The 16,136-nt window shown below is 41.6% G+C and overlaps 1 protein-coding gene across 2 annotated transcripts; it reads right to left on the bottom strand.

Annotated features, from left to right (window-relative positions):
- Positions 1–98: 98 nt before the first annotated feature.
- pals1b (protein associated with LIN7 1, MAGUK p55 family member b) lies at positions 99–15,319 on the bottom strand. Of its 2 annotated transcripts, none has more exons than XM_079290836.1 (14): positions 15,164–15,319; positions 11,592–12,058; positions 10,320–10,528; positions 8,168–8,245; positions 6,108–6,227; positions 5,531–5,692; positions 5,020–5,097; positions 4,751–4,934; positions 3,307–3,375; positions 3,074–3,145; positions 2,295–2,453; positions 1,812–2,014; positions 1,485–1,595; positions 99–1,050 (listed from the first exon to the last, which is right to left on the bottom strand). In XM_079290836.1, exons 2-14 carry the CDS (start codon positions 11,911–11,913, stop codon positions 874–876), a joined length of 1,944 nt encoding a protein of 647 aa, XP_079146962.1. In that variant the 5' UTR covers positions 11,914–12,058; positions 15,164–15,319; the 3' UTR covers positions 99–873. The 2 variants fall into 2 exon arrangements, with proteins under 2 accessions (XP_079146962.1, XP_079146963.1); XM_079290837.1 differs by having other exon boundaries at positions 6,108–6,215.
- Positions 15,320–16,136: the final 817 nt, after the last annotated feature.

Genomic DNA, 16,136 nt, shown 5'->3' with positions numbered 1-16,136 from the left:
TGCAAAGTTTGAATTAGTACACAGTGTTGTAACACCAATATTACCAACGTTCACATATGTATCTGATTTTATTAACACTTTTCCAGAATTGTGCTTACGATTCAATAAGTTCTCTGCAAAGAAGCAATACCATATTTGTTGGAGTCTGGTTTAGACAATACTGGTGGAAACTATTACAGGAGTACTTTGCAGCATGATGTACTGATAGTAATGATTACCAGCTAGAGACAATACCTTAGACGTGAGGTGTGTTATCACACCGAAAAATGAGACATGAAACTACAAAAAAATAATGCTGACACTGGTGTTGAGGAAGCACCTCGGAACTGTGCAGGTTACAGCAGTTATTTTCCATCTGTGTTACTGAATGGAAGACGTTACACTGCAGTCACTTTGAGCACGAGGGCTTCTCTTCTGTTTCGTACCTAAACAGCTTTTGTTTTTTTCTGCTTTATCAGGAAGCCATTTCAAAATGGTGACAATAACACTCCAAGTCAAGTGGGCCAGTTGTATATCGGCCACACAAAAAAATCAATAAAATATTTTATCCTTTTGGCTAGAAAATATATATACATTTACAATTATAAATAACTATCGCAACTAGGATAGAAACATTGCTATGTGTTTGATAAATGACTGCATAAAACTGAGAAACAATCAACAAACAGGAAAAAAGACACACACACCAACATAATGGAATGTGAGGAAGAGTCCATCCCTGCAGCATGTGGTAACGATCACCTCTTCTATAAACGAGGAGAATGTGCAAGTGAAAATCCAAAGACAATCAGCACTGTCCATCCTTCATCCGTCAATCACCGGGAACATCCATTTCTGTTTGACTCCTTCGACCCAGTCACAACCCAGTGACCTCTAGCACAGCCAAGAGGTGGGCACCCACTGTGGCTCAGTGTCCAGCTTGTCTATCAGCCTGCGCAGCTCGTGGAAAGCCTGGTCTGGATCCATGTTCACAATGGTTGCATCGAAGAAGTGGCCGAAGTTTTGCTCCATCTCGCGGGCCTTTTCAATAACCTCCTTCAGCTCTTCAGGCTGTGCAAAGACAACAAGACGTTTTAGACGTACTGGACGTAAACATGAAAGGCTTGTACGGTCATTATTACTTTATTAACTGAATGATTTGAATACTTTGATGTTGTGAGAGCTGTGTATCGGTTTCATGCGATGCAATACTTTTATTTCCAATGTGTTTGTGTATTTAGAGGACCAGGAGTAAACAACCTTTTTTTACTATTAGCGCCACGATAATATCATTTTTAAGATAACTTCTTTCTTTGCTTTGCCTAAAAGTGGCTAAAGAACCTTTTTCTTTTCTGGGACTAATCTTAAATGCTTCATTTCGATGAAATACGTTGCATCTGTTTTGCAAAATAACTGCCTGCAAGATGTACAAACTATGAAACTTACGGTGTGTGTATTAACTTTTATGACGGAAATACCATTTAGCAACACTGTGCAGCGGGTACCTTTGGTGTTTTCCCGTCTGAAGCCAGCAGGGAGCGTAGTCGTTCCTGAGAAGGAGGAGCGATGAAGATGACATAGGGCTTGAGGTTGGAGGACCTTAACACCTGCAGTGACTGACAAGAGGAAGAACAGGGACGTGCAAATGTATGAAATGGATGGAAAGACCAAACCATGCACTATTATGGCGTCTTCTTTACGTAAAAACAATTCAATTGATGTTCTGAATTTGATCGAGGCAGAGGGATGAAATGTGCTTTGTAGTTAACATGTATAGCTCAGAAACAATGTTGGGAATTGTCCAGACAGTAACAAGTACTCAAGTCTCCTACCCTGGTGTGGAGGCAGAGCATACAGATGCGTCCAGAGTTGATGACATGTCGAGCTGAGTCGGTGCTGGTGCCGTACAAGTTCTTCTCATATTCCCCCGACTCGATGAACTTCCCTGCCGTTAAGTCGGTCTCAAAGCCAGGCCGACTCACAAAATGGTACTCGCGCCCATTCCGCTCATGTGTCCTCGAGGTTCTGGTTGTGTCTGAGCCGTGGAGAAGGATAGATCATTTTTGATTTATTGCCAAAATCCTCGAGCTGCTTTGTAACAATTGGCGCAGTTAAAACTAAATAGTATTGAGTTAACTTATAGTCTAACTTTATAAGTTGCCAGTGAAATGTTTTGACATGAGACATTTGTGAATTCCGTGCAGTTACAGGGGATGAAAGGTGATATGTCAAATCACAAAACGCTTGTTTTGTTCCTCATCTGAAGTCATGGACTGTTGATGAATCCCCCACGCTTAGACAGGACGTCGACTTACGCGGAACAGCGACGGCAAACTTTTCCGGTTCGATGGACAGAAGCCTTCGACGCAGCTCATCGTGACCGCTGTTTGTGGGACCAATCAGACCAATGGGGCGTTTACGATTGGCAGGCTGGTGATAAAGGGACATCTCCTCGTAGGTCAGGATGTCGTCGTCTGAAGAGACACAGTTGGGGAGGGATAATGAAACCCCCTTGACTAACATACACAATCCTCTCCAGTTCTTAGGATGCTGTTCTGTAACTATCTGTGAGACGTGACCTCTCTTTGGAGGCCGGTGAGAGGTAATAATACCACGCTATTACGTTATCATCCCTGTGTTTGTGTGTCCTGCTTCATATTCAACCTTGAATCGAGTATATATGCGTTTCCTATGTGTTAGCTAACAACATCACACGTCCCCCTTCGAGCCATTTAGGCACCTGTCGGTGACTCCTATGATCCCGTCTGTAAAGACAGGACTAATCGAAGCTGTGACATACGAGTCTGGACAAGCTGCTGCGAGAGCGACGAGACGTGTCAACTCCGGCTAACGTGTAGGGTTAACACTGAGGTTAACAATGTGTGGACACTTGGAGCGCTGCCCGGGACAGGAGGTCGTCTTTCACTTGTGGTAAATGAGAAGCGACAATGGGAGTTTTGTGGGTTTAAGGGTGCAGCTTCTCAACAGTGGTTGGCGAGGAAGAGGGAGCACGTTCTCAAACCAGCAACCCACTTCTACAAATGTTCTGAAAGAAACAGAGTGAGAAAAAAAGAAAGAAAAAGTAGAGTCCTACCGATGTTCCTGCTCAAGGTGGTCGTGCTCTTCTTCTTCTGTCTCTTGTTTTTCTTTGCGTACCAAAGCCTCCCTGGAGTCAAAACAATTTGTTTTAAAATAGGTTTTATCAGTTGACTTTGTTGCCACCTTCTAGACACCACAAACTCTATTTTCATGCGAGTCAGGGTGGAAACTAAACGATATCTTGTATTTCCTCACCACATCGTGCGTGTTTACACATTTCACGCTTACCTTGGTGCTCTGGACTCCTGTCTGTTATAGTTTTCTTCAAGGTCTCTCTCTGTTGCTGGAAGCTTTTCCCTGAAAAAGTGAAAAGCAAGGTCACGCAGATCAGCTCTCCAACTCAGAGTAAATATAGACACACAAACCCAGTTTCCATTTTAAAAGCCCGTATGAGTTAAAAAAAAAATGTACAGATTTGAACATTTTGGTTGGTGTTCATTAATATGTCTCTATAGGTAGCTTATGGAAAACATGCACGAGACAACTACACTCAGGAATGGAAAATTGCAAAAAATACCACCAAGCTTCTCTCGTCCTAGAACTGCTTTTCATAATCCTCCTCGTGTTTCCAGACGTGTTGAGGAAGAGGCACAAACAGGCCCCGCTTTCCATTTCCACTACTGAACCTGATTTTATTCCAGCCACAACAGACATGGGTCAGAGAGTAAACGCAAATAATTCTTCGGTGTTTGTTTTAATCTGCTTGATGCGCTGTGGGTGGCGTTTGCTGCCAGGATAGTAGTTCCAGGTTTGATATCACTCATAGTACTAGTTTAATGTGGCTGTACAGTATCCAAAACTATTACTAGGGATGGATGAGAAGTCCTGTGTAGTTTATGAATGATTGATACGCTGGTATCAAGTATCATCGTTTGTTTTATCTTAAGACAGAAGAGTTTTTAGTTCAACGTAATCTTCACAGGTTTAAGAGTTATGATCATGCAGATGTGTATCCTTCATGTACGACAGACTGTTAACTCTGTAATTGTTGTTTCCTGCTGAGAGTTCAGCCTGTTTTAAGTGTCACTACAGAATGATAGTACATGCACACAATGCTGTTTGTGTGTTACAAGGCTGACTGTAGGGATTTAATTAACAAAAGAAAGCTTTAATACAGTCTACAAAAAATTGTGTGTGACATATTCCAGTGAGATTATAGTTATATATTTTTATAGTCACCTAAATGTGTGCACTGGTTGGACAATTTCTAATCAACAAATGTATTCTGCATTATTATCTATTAGCACATTTTTCCTTTACCAACTAAGTGCCCTTGTTCTGAAAACAGACTTGGTCCCCCAACGTTTAGTGTTGTTACGTTTTAGTGAGTTGAAGACACTTATTTGCATGTAACTCCAACTTTGTTGCTCCCTTTCTTACATCTTTTAGCCACATCCACTGTACAGAATGTCATATACAGCTGTATGTATTGTAAGTAGACATACCATATGCGTTTTAGTTTTGTAACAGTACAATGTGTTGTAGTTTAGTGGAGTCATTAAACAAAACATATGAACACATAATCAAACAACTTACCATACCAGTAGAGGATTTTTTTGTATTGGTAGCAATTTGTCCTTGCAGTTATCTGCCCTTGTAAAACAATAAACTATGTTTTTATATATCTAAATACACACTGAATATTGGTATTCAGCCCTGGTCTGATCCCTACCTGGAATGAGTCCAGCCAGAGGCTGGTTGTCTTCATCTCCATCCCTGTAGGCCTGCCACCAGTTGGGGTCGTCCTGGCTGATGACATGGAGGATGTCTCCCTTCTGGAAGGACAGGCCCAGCTCCCGACACGGCACGAAGGGGTCATCAGAGGGGTCGTAGTCAAAGTAAGCTCGTACGTGCATCTAAGGGACCAGATTTACAACGTCAAGGTTGCCGTTGCGTTGCATGCAAACATGCGTTCTTACACACGCACCATTAGAGACTCACCACAGTCTGTCTGTGTGGGGCAGGTTTAATCTGAGAGCTCGGGATGAGGAGGAAGGTCAGAGTGCCTTGCATTTGTTGCTGATGGAAAAGATGAGAAGCAATGAAGGGATCACATTACCATTAAATTTGATTTTATTACTGTATGTATTTACCTCAAAATCTGAGCACTGTTTTACTGCTATTTTTATTTTTTTTCAGAATAAAAGCATTTAGTGTTTTTGTCAAAACACAAACACTATCAACAACAACCACCTAATGCAATTTCTAAGGCTATAAATGTTTGTCAAACTTACTAACATTAATCGAGAGGTGGATATGCATTGTGGCTGACGCCTAATGTCACCAGCTATGGAGGAACAGATGGTCTAAGTACCGGACTGCTTGATGAATACATTCAGATGCCTTTAATAGTATTAAATGGATATCATTTTAGATTTATAGACATTTGAAGCACCCGTGCGTACTCGGCTGTAACAGACTAAATTTCTACCGGATAACTTCTGGTCCTCACCAGTAAGTCATGGACTTCATTGACATGTTTCCCACGAATAGATGTCCCGTTGATTTCCAGGATCTCATCTCCCTCAGTGAGAAGGCCGCTCTTCTCTGCTGCGCCACCTTTCACCACACGACTCACCAACACGCTGTCCATGTCATTACGTACTGTTGCACCCTGATGGCCACAAACACACACACACACACACAATCCACAATATTCTCTAAAATAACAGTGAACAGAGAAACACACGTCTAAAAGCAGAAGGAGAGGCAACAGTCCGAATACAAAGAAATATGTCACATACAGTGAACAGCATTGTGTCTTTTTCAATTTATTTAAAATTTCCCTCTGGAGCTCACATTGACAGGCATTTTGCTGCCCTGTTGGTTTGTGGGTACACTGACACCGATGTGAGCGTGTAAACAACTCGTAAACATTTTCATTGTACTGTAGTTACATACAGTACCAACTAAGGTTTTTGGATGTGAAACAACGATCCTTGTTTCGGCTGTGAAGCTGTGAGAAAATACACAAAGACATACTGTATGTACACGGCAATAACAGAGGGTAGTATTGGACGGCGTCTCACCAGCGGAGTGTCACGGGCCTTCTCCAGCCGCACCAGTTTAACTGTCTCTCCAATGTACTGAGTCAAACTTTCTTCTGCTATTTCCTGCCCTGCCACACTGCCATGAGCCTGCATCAGTGCCTGCCACAGTAAAGAAACATAGAGACAAACAGTACAGACAGACAAAGGTTTTACAGACACGTGACGGACAGAAACACGGACAGAAAAATAAAAGGAGGAGGCCGCATGAGTTCAAGAGAATGAATGCATGAAAGGCTTCTGATTGTGTGTCTGTATAGATTTTGTCCTTTATAGCAACTATGGTTGGTATGGAAATAAAGTAATCAACATGACAAACATTTATTGAATGGTTTGACAGTGTAAACGGATGAAGAAGATACCAAAGATACTTTAACATGCACCTGCTACCAGAAGCCTGCCTATATAATTTTTTTTTTTTTAACAAGACCAGTCCGCAAACCCACCAGATATAATACAGAGATTGATCCTCTACTTCATTTAAAGTGACAAGCGCTCTGAGCCCCACAATTAATAACCGTCGGTCCAAATTAGTGTCCCTATCCTGCAGGAGAGGGGACCTAGGAGAGCAGAGGCCGGCCTAAGCTTTGACCTACACACAATCCGTCTTAATCTCCACCTCCATTTAACAGTCAGGATCCACCACCATCAATCATCAAACACCGTTGGCGAAGAAACCGTGTCCTGCACTCTTAGAAATACAGGTGCTAACTAGAACCATATAGGGTTCTTTGGCTTATCCCCAAATGGTTCTGGGTAGAACCTCAGCCTTTAATAAGGAACTCTTATTTCTAAGGATGAAATCAATGAAATGGAGCCGATACTCCTTACACATGTACCCGTCCATTCGTTTTGGGTATGCGGTTGTTTTACCTGTACACTACAGTGCGAGCCTCTGCTCCCCGCAGAGAACAACATAATCTGTTCCACTTCCTGTGCCACAAGGCAGGCTCACTTCACATCATATTGCCCCCGCTGGCTACATGGATCCAGCTCAGCGGAGGGCTTAACAGGGCAATGAGAGAAATTGGTCGTCCAAAGTCATGTCGGCCAAAAATCCGACCCCTGGCGTTCCCCTGTGAGAACCCTCAACCATAAAATCACAGCAGCGTCATCCACCTGAGGGCTTTCCTCACCTCGCTGCCTCTCTCATGGATGGTAATGTCTGATAACGTGGCGACATGTGTTTCTACAGAAGAATCACTGAAGCTTAAACTGACAAATGTAGAGCAACTTCCAAAGCAATGTCATTTGAATATCTGTTTGATTATTTTCATGTTTCACTGAAGAGATGCACAGGAAGCCAAAGTGTGTACGGCTTTTCATAATGCGACTCCTTACACAGCTGCGGAAGCGGCCTGCTCGTCCCTGCGATGTCTAATAGTTTCTGTAAAGATGGAGGAAGCGGCTCACCTAAGAGGAACCTCGTCATTGTTATTACCTGGTACTATACCAGGTAATAACATCATTTTAACCAGTTACAGTTTGTAACTGTATTTAAGAGAAGCATCCACCTTGTCAGTAGGCTTATCGCAATTATTTCATAATCATAATTCATTATTGGGTTTACATGGGTCCTTTCAGGTAAAGCTTAGTGCTGACATTTACATAATGGCCTTCCTTGAGTCAGCCACTAGATCAATATTCTGAGCAAATCACAGACGAGTTAACCTTAAAAAAAAAATCGAATAAAAGATAAAACTAATTTGTCATCAAAGATATCATGATGGAGCGATCTGTCATCTGATCTGCCTTTTAACTCAGTATGTATAATGATCGCAAAGAAAAACTGTCCTTTGACCTTTGAACTGGTTTGCAGCAAAGTGTTATTCTTTCCCTTTATAAAAGACTATTACATACTAAATCTTGACGTCTGACATCACAGTTGAAGGTGCAAGAGAAACAATTACCCTATTGGACTGGAAGTATAACAATAATTATATTTCCAGTATTCACATTATCTGGGTATTACTAGTTAGTTAGTCTATAAGGCGCTGTCATTGGTTATTGATGTAAGTCACAACTGAGATCCGACATCTGACCTGGAGATGAGGATTGGTGAGCAGAGCGTTGAGCTCCAAACCCTCCTGATGTTGGCTGGACTGGAGGATCTTCTGGACCTGAACAGAAACACAGAACTGCAGTGAGCTAAATGACACGAAGAGAGATAATCAGGACGACCGAGTAAAGTCAAGAACACAGTAAAAGAGTTCAGTACCAATTTAGACCCTTAAAAAAAACCTCTAATCTCTTAATTTAACTCTTCTCTAATCTCTTAACTTTGTAAAGTTTAAAGTCTAAAGTCACCAGAACCCGAGTATTTTTTCTTAAACATTAAGACAACTAATTAAAACTTCTGTAACAACCGGACATTCACACTCAGTACACGCGCTGCTTACAACACTCTGAATGTCTTCAGGGAGAGACTGTCCTTGCTTTTGAATTTCTGACGTGGTAAGACAAGACATTGTACAAACGAGTTATTTTGTTTTTCGAATGACGTGGCCCTAAGCTATGTGACTCAAGTCCTCACTTAAATGAATGCCACTGAGAGGATGCATTCTTTGGACTTTAGTGGATCAATGATCCATTCAACAGCACAAACGTCAGACACACAAAACATACGGAAAGACCTCATGAGTGATTTACATGCATTGTTTTCTAATTGTATAACAGGTTCTTCAATTGGTGAAAACTGTATCTCCACATCTTACTGTACCCCTTGATTTTTTCATGAGACTGTGTTTAGCATCTCGCTGAAATTAGCTCTTTCCAAAAGGGTTCATTTTCTGATGCTTACACCCGACAATATTGTTCATTATGTTTTAGATTGAGAAGAGAAGATGTCATAGTTGCGAAGCACAGGTTGACCCGATACCTATTGTTGTAATCCTATAGTATAACAGAACTAACTGTCTAATAATACAGTACAGCATGTTCAGGATTACAACGGCAACATAAACCTATACTGTTCCTTCCTTCCTGTTCCATGGCTCTATTTTAATCATTTGTCTCTTGTGTTGTCATTTCGTGGGACGTTGCTGACACTCCGTCTTTCTGCCTCTTCCTCTCCTGTTTGCAGCCTAGTTCATCCATTACACTAATCAAACCCTCACTATCAAGACTGGAATACAGATTCTGTAGCCGTAATGCTTGGTGTCCTCTGAATGAACTCTCGCAGCCTGTTTCGTCAAAACAAGGTTGACTCTTACACATCTTGCCATCAAAAAAAAAGAAAAGAAAAATCACACTGCACCAGTCTGCCTGCGCTGAAAAGCCTGTATTACATTCTTTCATGCTACACCTATCAAACGTTGACATGAATCCCAATGAAGTGCTTACTCTGGGTGTAGCCTGTCATTGTTGTATAGAGCTTCTACCTAATTCACAGCAAAGCATATCACCATTTCTGTCGGGGACCGAGCTCTGTGTGACCGCGGCTGCATTTGAACAGTCAACGTGCAGAGGCTGGGCTCCACAGGGACACCAGTCAATGACTGGCACTGTGCTTCAGTGGGAACAACCGGCTTGTGTTTTGTCAACGAGGAAGTCAAGTGTGTCACATTCCCACCGACTGAATACTGGGGGGGGGGGCTCAGGAGTCAGCACTGTCATAGTTAATGCCTTCTTCCCTTTCCTTCCTCTTTTCTCCCTAATTCTCCAATATAATTTTTTCTTTCTTCTGCCTCTTTTCTATTTCTATTTCCCCGGGATCCAACAAATGCCTCATTTTTGTTTTCACTCACCTTGTTAACCACAAGACAATTTACATTTTACAAGTATTCAGACATGGCTGTCTTCTGGGCAGCCTTTTTTTAATTAATCATCACCAGAAGCAAAGATTTTTCATGCTTCATTGAGTTTGTACAGATACCCACAGAAAATAGGCTTAACGTGGTCCAAAACACAAATTGCCAAATACAATCTCAGCGTGTTTATGCCTGAATGCACACACTGACACCTCTTACTACTCCACTACTGCTAGTCTCATGAGCTACAGAATAGATTTTGTGGCATGCTTAAAACATTTCTAAAATCTAAAGTGAGTTATTCATTACTCTGGGGTACAAGTTTGTCTATTTCCCCCCCGATTCAGTTTCTCCTGGAGCTGTTAAACTATAAGACGCAGCAGTGTAAACTACGCTAACAGGAACCGATAGTTTCCAGTTGTTTCAGAATGACCATTATGGGTACCTTCTGGCAGAGATCTTCTGCTTGTGCCGTGAGGGGTGAGGTGGGAATGACACTCGTCATCTGCTGGGATACGGCAATGTAGATGGCGTAGGCATTCTTGAAGTCCTCCTTGGCAAGGAGCTGCATTATCAGCTCCACATCCTGCTGGCTCTGCGCATCAGTCAGGCAGTGATGCGCCCACTTCAGAGCCTGCAACAACTCCGCCAGTTCTGAGCAAGAGGTAGACACAGTGAGGGAACAGTACAGAGAAACACAGGGGCGTGTCTTCCATCTCATAATTCAGGAATAGTCTAAATGCTCAGAGTTGTGTGTACTTTTGCAAATTAGGTTTGAAGTTGTTCTTTCTAAGAGAAAGTAGCTTCATATGATATGCAGACGTCCATATTTAAGAATTTAATGAAGAGCGGACTCTGGGAGGCGCGAACATATTTAGTCTATTGAGTCTCTTGAGTCACCCAGATTCTACCTCACTGCTTTCTGAGGCGTAGAGGTGTATTGCCTGCCTGTCCACACCTTTCCAACAGGTGTGTCAAACATCTAATGCAAAACAGGTGCATTCAAGACATCATTGTCTTTATAAGAAGCAGATCTGATGTATGTCATTTGCTGTATATAGCCTATCAAAGATGTCAGAACCTTCTGCATGAAAATCAACTCTCACTTCTGTTCTCACGAGACAACAACGTTGTTTCCATGTGGGGGAAAATAATGTGTGAATCTGCCCTTTGATTCAAATCCGCTCCGTAATGTAATGGGTTCTTCCACCGTTTCATGAAAATCGGTCCAATGGTTTTTCCTTAATCCTGCTGACAAACAAACCAAACCGAACACATAACCGCCGTGGAAGAGGTGATGAAGTAAATTCAACTATTTACGTAAAAGTAAATATTTTTTTTTTTTATATTTTATTTGAGTACACAATCAATCAATTTCTTCACGCACATTGATGCGTGAAGTCAAATAGTCAAACAGTCAAATATTTTGTGGCCACATGTAATACCCTTTTGTATTATCAGTATAATTAATCATGAATGTTATTTTCCTGTGACAACAGGACCAAGTCCCTAACCGGTAGAAACAGACCCTGAATCACATAACCCTCCTCCGCTACGGCCCTCTGCTCTGTGCCCTCAATAGTCATTCTTTTACTCCCTCGTGTTCTCTGAAGTCTAGATTGCTGCCCTCCTTTGTGGCCTTCTTTCCTCCTTCCATCCTTTTAGACCACAGTAAAGACCCTCTAACCCGTACTGCCCTCCTCCCCTCTCAACTCACCAGCTACAGGATCCTGGAGGAATGCGTCTTTGGTGACCTTCTCCTTTCCCTCAAAGGTGGGATTGTCAATGCCCACCTTGGGGTTCTGTGACAGCTTCTTGAGCCTCAGTGAAGCATTGGGGTCGATGTCATGCTTCCCCCTGCTGTCCTCCTCTCTCCTCTTCTTCAGCTCCTCCTGGTAGTGCTGAATCCTCTCCATGTGGGCACTGGAGTGTGGCGATTTGACAAGGCTACTTTCGTCCCCTGGACAGTCCACTGCCCTCTCCCTGTGGCTCTTGGCCTGACCAGAGGCCTCTTGCACATAACCGTTCATATGGGACATGATCGCCCCTGCTGCGGCAGCATACAGCTCAAACCACCCCAGTGTTCACTGAGATCTGCTGGAGTAATATGAGACACTGCTCAAAACAGAGGCCACAGCATGCCAGCGGAGGACGTCCTTTATGTTCTCTCTGTGATCGGTCATCCTGGAATACAAACGGAGAGTTAAAATGTATTTCCTTTGTTATCTTAAGCATTTTTCATTAACTTTGCTTTATATATATATATATAAGTGTTTACATGGTGGACAAAGTCAGGTATTTTCTTTTTAAGGATGGCAAACATTTTTGTACAATTTGTTTTATTGGAGAAAGTTAAAAAAAATCCCTTCTTGGCTGTCTCTTTTCTCACATTATTAATCATCAACAGAAGTTGAAAGGTGTCATTCAGGGTTTGAAATGAGCCAAATGTTGGTAAAATATGCAAGTGGCAGCCAGATTTGCTTCGCTCACTAGCTGGTAGATTGTGGAATCCACCAGCCACAGCGAAAGGTGGGAAAATTAATTTCCAACCCCGATATCATTGACAAAAAAGATGCGCACCAGTTTGACTGTTGCTCTGACAGAGTGATTGAGAGCTTAATTGACAATACTGAAAATATAACGGAGGACTCTGGAGCCTTAGCTGCCATCACATTCTCTTTTCTGTTGTACTTTAGAGGCCTTGAAGGGTGAATCTGGGTTCATTTTAATTTTCAAAATATGTTCATGGTTTGCAAAGAAAGCAATCATTATCATAATAGATGACTGTATCCATTATAATACATGTATATAGCTTTTCTTTAAATGTTACTATTTTAAATGGCTTTCTTATTTTTGATGATAGACGTCGTTATTGAGGTATGAAGTTACCTACATCGTGACAGAATATTTTGGCCATATTGCCCAGTCCTAATGTATAGGGGACAACTTTACTCCTACCTCCTCTCATCTATCGCACCACAAATCTAACTCCTAACATGGAAAGCTCTCTGGCCTCAGCCACCTGAAATCCCATCAGTTCAACCATCTGTAGCCGATAATAAAAATACTGCATTTAAATGTGATGCCTAACACACAACTACTAGGCTACTACCTGATCTCTCTATATATTTAAATATTATTTGTGTATTAATCTGGATTCGCAAATTCTGTAGTATAATTGAGAGATATTCACTTGAAGTCTATGTTATTTCAGTGTGTGTGAGAAAAAAAACATAATCTATCTTCTAGAACAGAAAACCGTTGAGTGAGGAGTGAAAGTGTTCCCTGGAGGCCACAAATAAGGCTATTTATAAAGCCTGGCTTTATTTTTCACATGACATCAGCTTTAGTTGAAATACCATGCAGGGGCTTAGGCAGTGCTCTCTCTCTAAACCTGCTGTGACGTAAACACATTGTCGGCTTGACACAAACATTTGCATATTTCCTGGAATCAGAATTGAGAAATTTAACTTACACGTTTGACCTTATTACTACCGGTACTTAGGCCTAACATTTAAACACATCATTCTGTGTGGATGAAGGAAAAACCTCAAGCATCATGAGGATAAACATGGCTTTGTCACTAAGAGCCACCTTTGGCATATAGTGAGTCATACACACATGACACCTGCTACCTCATGGCATCCCTCCCCCTCTTCTACCTACTTCCCACAGCTAATTACATTTGGCAGGTCTATCCCCCGGCTCCTGGACCAAGCTCCTGAACCCCTCCCCTGCGGAAGCATTTAGCTACGTTTAGAGTGGCGGTGCACGGCTGACAAACAGCAAAGACTGCCAGCGGGCCATCTGTTCCTGTGGGCTTAATTAAGCCTGGGATCTCATGCCCTGTAGTCTAGCTCGGTGGTCACAACAGCACTGGGAGGGATGCTGGGAAGGGAGAGACAGAAGGGACTTGTGTAGACGAATGAGAACGAATGGAAGCGCGCACACCCACCGAGACATAAACAAACCACGCAATACCAACAGTTTGGTGTCAGTAAGATATGTGGAGAAAGTTTACAAGATTACAGGGATGGTGACAAATTAAATAAGAGCTAATCATGTTATGTGATTTTTAATTAGATAATGACATTCAAGCTCATATCTGCAAGCTCACTAATTGAAAAGTAGACACTGGATGCCCAAAAATATAAAATACTGAATTTATGAGTAATGGTGCTGGAATTTCCTCCCCTGTGTTTCTCATTATGTTGTTTATTCCGTACAGATGACATCAATTGCATGCCTGTCCCTCCTAGGAGAGAGATCCCTCCTCAGTTGCCCTCCTCATCCAATGCCGGGGTCCAAGGACAGAGGGTGTCCTATGTTGTACAGATTGTGAAGCCCCCCCCTGAGGTGATATTCCTTTGATAACAGTGCTGCAACTTTACTTGTGTGCAAAACAATGCATGTTGAAAACAACTCCAGTGGTACGTATTCGCTCAAGGCTCGAGGAGATATGGTTGAAAGATCTGGAATATGCTGTTAATTATGACAGGGGCATGTCCTACGCAGGCATACGTAATACAAGCAGTCTTGTAAAGGCTATTTACAAACTGGGATGCATTTCTCAATTTATGTCCTAATGTAATTTCCTTCAAAGTAAGATTTTGATTTATTGTCCCAGTGGGAGATTTCACAGAAACATACAAATATACACAGTTATAGATAAAGACAGCACAAATAAACCCTTCATGCTAATGAGTTGAACTATCCTTACGTATAAATGACAATCAATGACAGCTCCTACGCTATAGGAGTAGTTATTTGTTAAGCTAAGTTACTTGACCTAATTATCATAAAAGTAAGGTGTATCACAAAAAGTAACGTCAGTGACAGATAGTTAACGTAAACTGAGCTTCGGTTGGTTTACCCTCCAACACCAGATCTCTAATTAGCTAGCTCACGTGCATAAACTTTGAGAGTGAAAATAGAAATCATTCTTTAGTTGTTTTATAAACTAACGTCAGCCGGCTTGGTTTGAGGCAACTTTAAATGAAGGCATCATTAGTGAGCCGGATTTCACGGAGTCACAAGGGGAATTACAGTCTTTATGTGTGGAAACAGATATCCGTTTAGTGCAACTTTACGAAAGAGCAACGATGTAGCACATTCATACAACATCAGCAACAGCAGACATACGTTTAGAAACACGCTGCCGTTCATCCTACTGTGTATAATTGAACTTGTATTAACAACAGAAGCCAATTTAGCTTAGCAGCCTGGTACCGCTAACTGCGTAGCTTAACGGTTAGGTTAGCTGTCCCGTAACAGACTGCGTTTACTCACCACTTTAAATACAGACGGCTGAGTGGGTTCAGAGAAGAAGAAGTGGTTATTACTCCATAATCCAAACTTCTGGTAAAGTGTGTGTTTATTGACGGTCAGGCGAAACGCGAGGTCGCGTTCAGCCGCTGCAGTGACTTTTGTCCAGGCACAGTCGGGACCCCGTGCTCGGGACACTTGTGGCCATTGCTGTGGAACTGAGCCTGGTGTTTTGAATCGTATCCCTGGCAACACTGCGGCTCCACAGCGCCCCCCCACTGCCAGACACGTGGTGACCACATGATGATCATGGTGATGATGACCACATCTCCCACAGCTAGTGGGCCTAAACTTCACAGATGAACAATAAAAGAAACAATACCATAATATAAAAACAACTGTACTTACTTAAGTAGAACTACCTAAATATTAGCATTAATATAAAGTACTAAAAGTAGTACACACATCATTCAGAATGGCCCATGTCAGAATATTATTCATTATTGGACTACAGTTATCAGAATCAGCTTTATTGGCAATGTATGCGTACGCATACAAGGCATTTGACTCCGGTTTTCACTTTGCTCACAACGTACATACATATAACATACAAATAAACAAGAAAACATAAAAAATAAAACACGGACAACAAAAAAAGGTAGAACAGATGTAAGTATAAACATTTAACGACTATGTACAATATAAATATTAATACATATCCAAAAGTATATATATATTGTATATATATGAACATAAACCTATATAACAACATTGACAAATGAATTGAGGTTATCGATGCATTAATGTGAAAGCATCACTTTAATGTTGCAGCTGGTGAAGGTAGTGGTTATTTTGATTACTTTATAGACTGTCAGGTAGTTTAGTCTACAATAATACAGCATGTTTATATCTATTTGATTATTATTATCAATAATAACCTGAATCTAAAAAGAAACCAGTAACTTTGGCTGTCAATAAATCCAGTGGAGTTAAAAGT

The sequence above is a fragment of the Melanostigma gelatinosum genome (genome assembly GCF_949748355.1).
Source record: "Melanostigma gelatinosum genome assembly, chromosome: 19".
NCBI classification, from domain to species: Eukaryota; Metazoa; Chordata; class Actinopteri; order Perciformes; family Zoarcidae; genus Melanostigma; species Melanostigma gelatinosum.
This window is presented reverse-complemented; position numbering and strand designations above follow the sequence as displayed.

Bases quoted from the DNA above. Each gene is read 5' to 3' on its own strand.
- pals1b (XM_079290836.1), bottom strand. From the start codon at position 11,913: ATGTCCCATATGAACGGTTATGTGCAAGAGGCCTCTGGTCAGGCCAAG. The intron at 3,376-4,750 runs GTAGGGATCAGA...TCACTTTTTCAG, and splicing joins TCTGGCTGGACTCATTCCAG to GGAAAAGCTTCCAGCAACAG. The intron at 3,146-3,306 runs GTAAGCGTGAAA...TTTTGACTCCAG, and splicing joins CAGGAGTCCAGAGCACCAAG to GGAGGCTTTGGTACGCAAAG.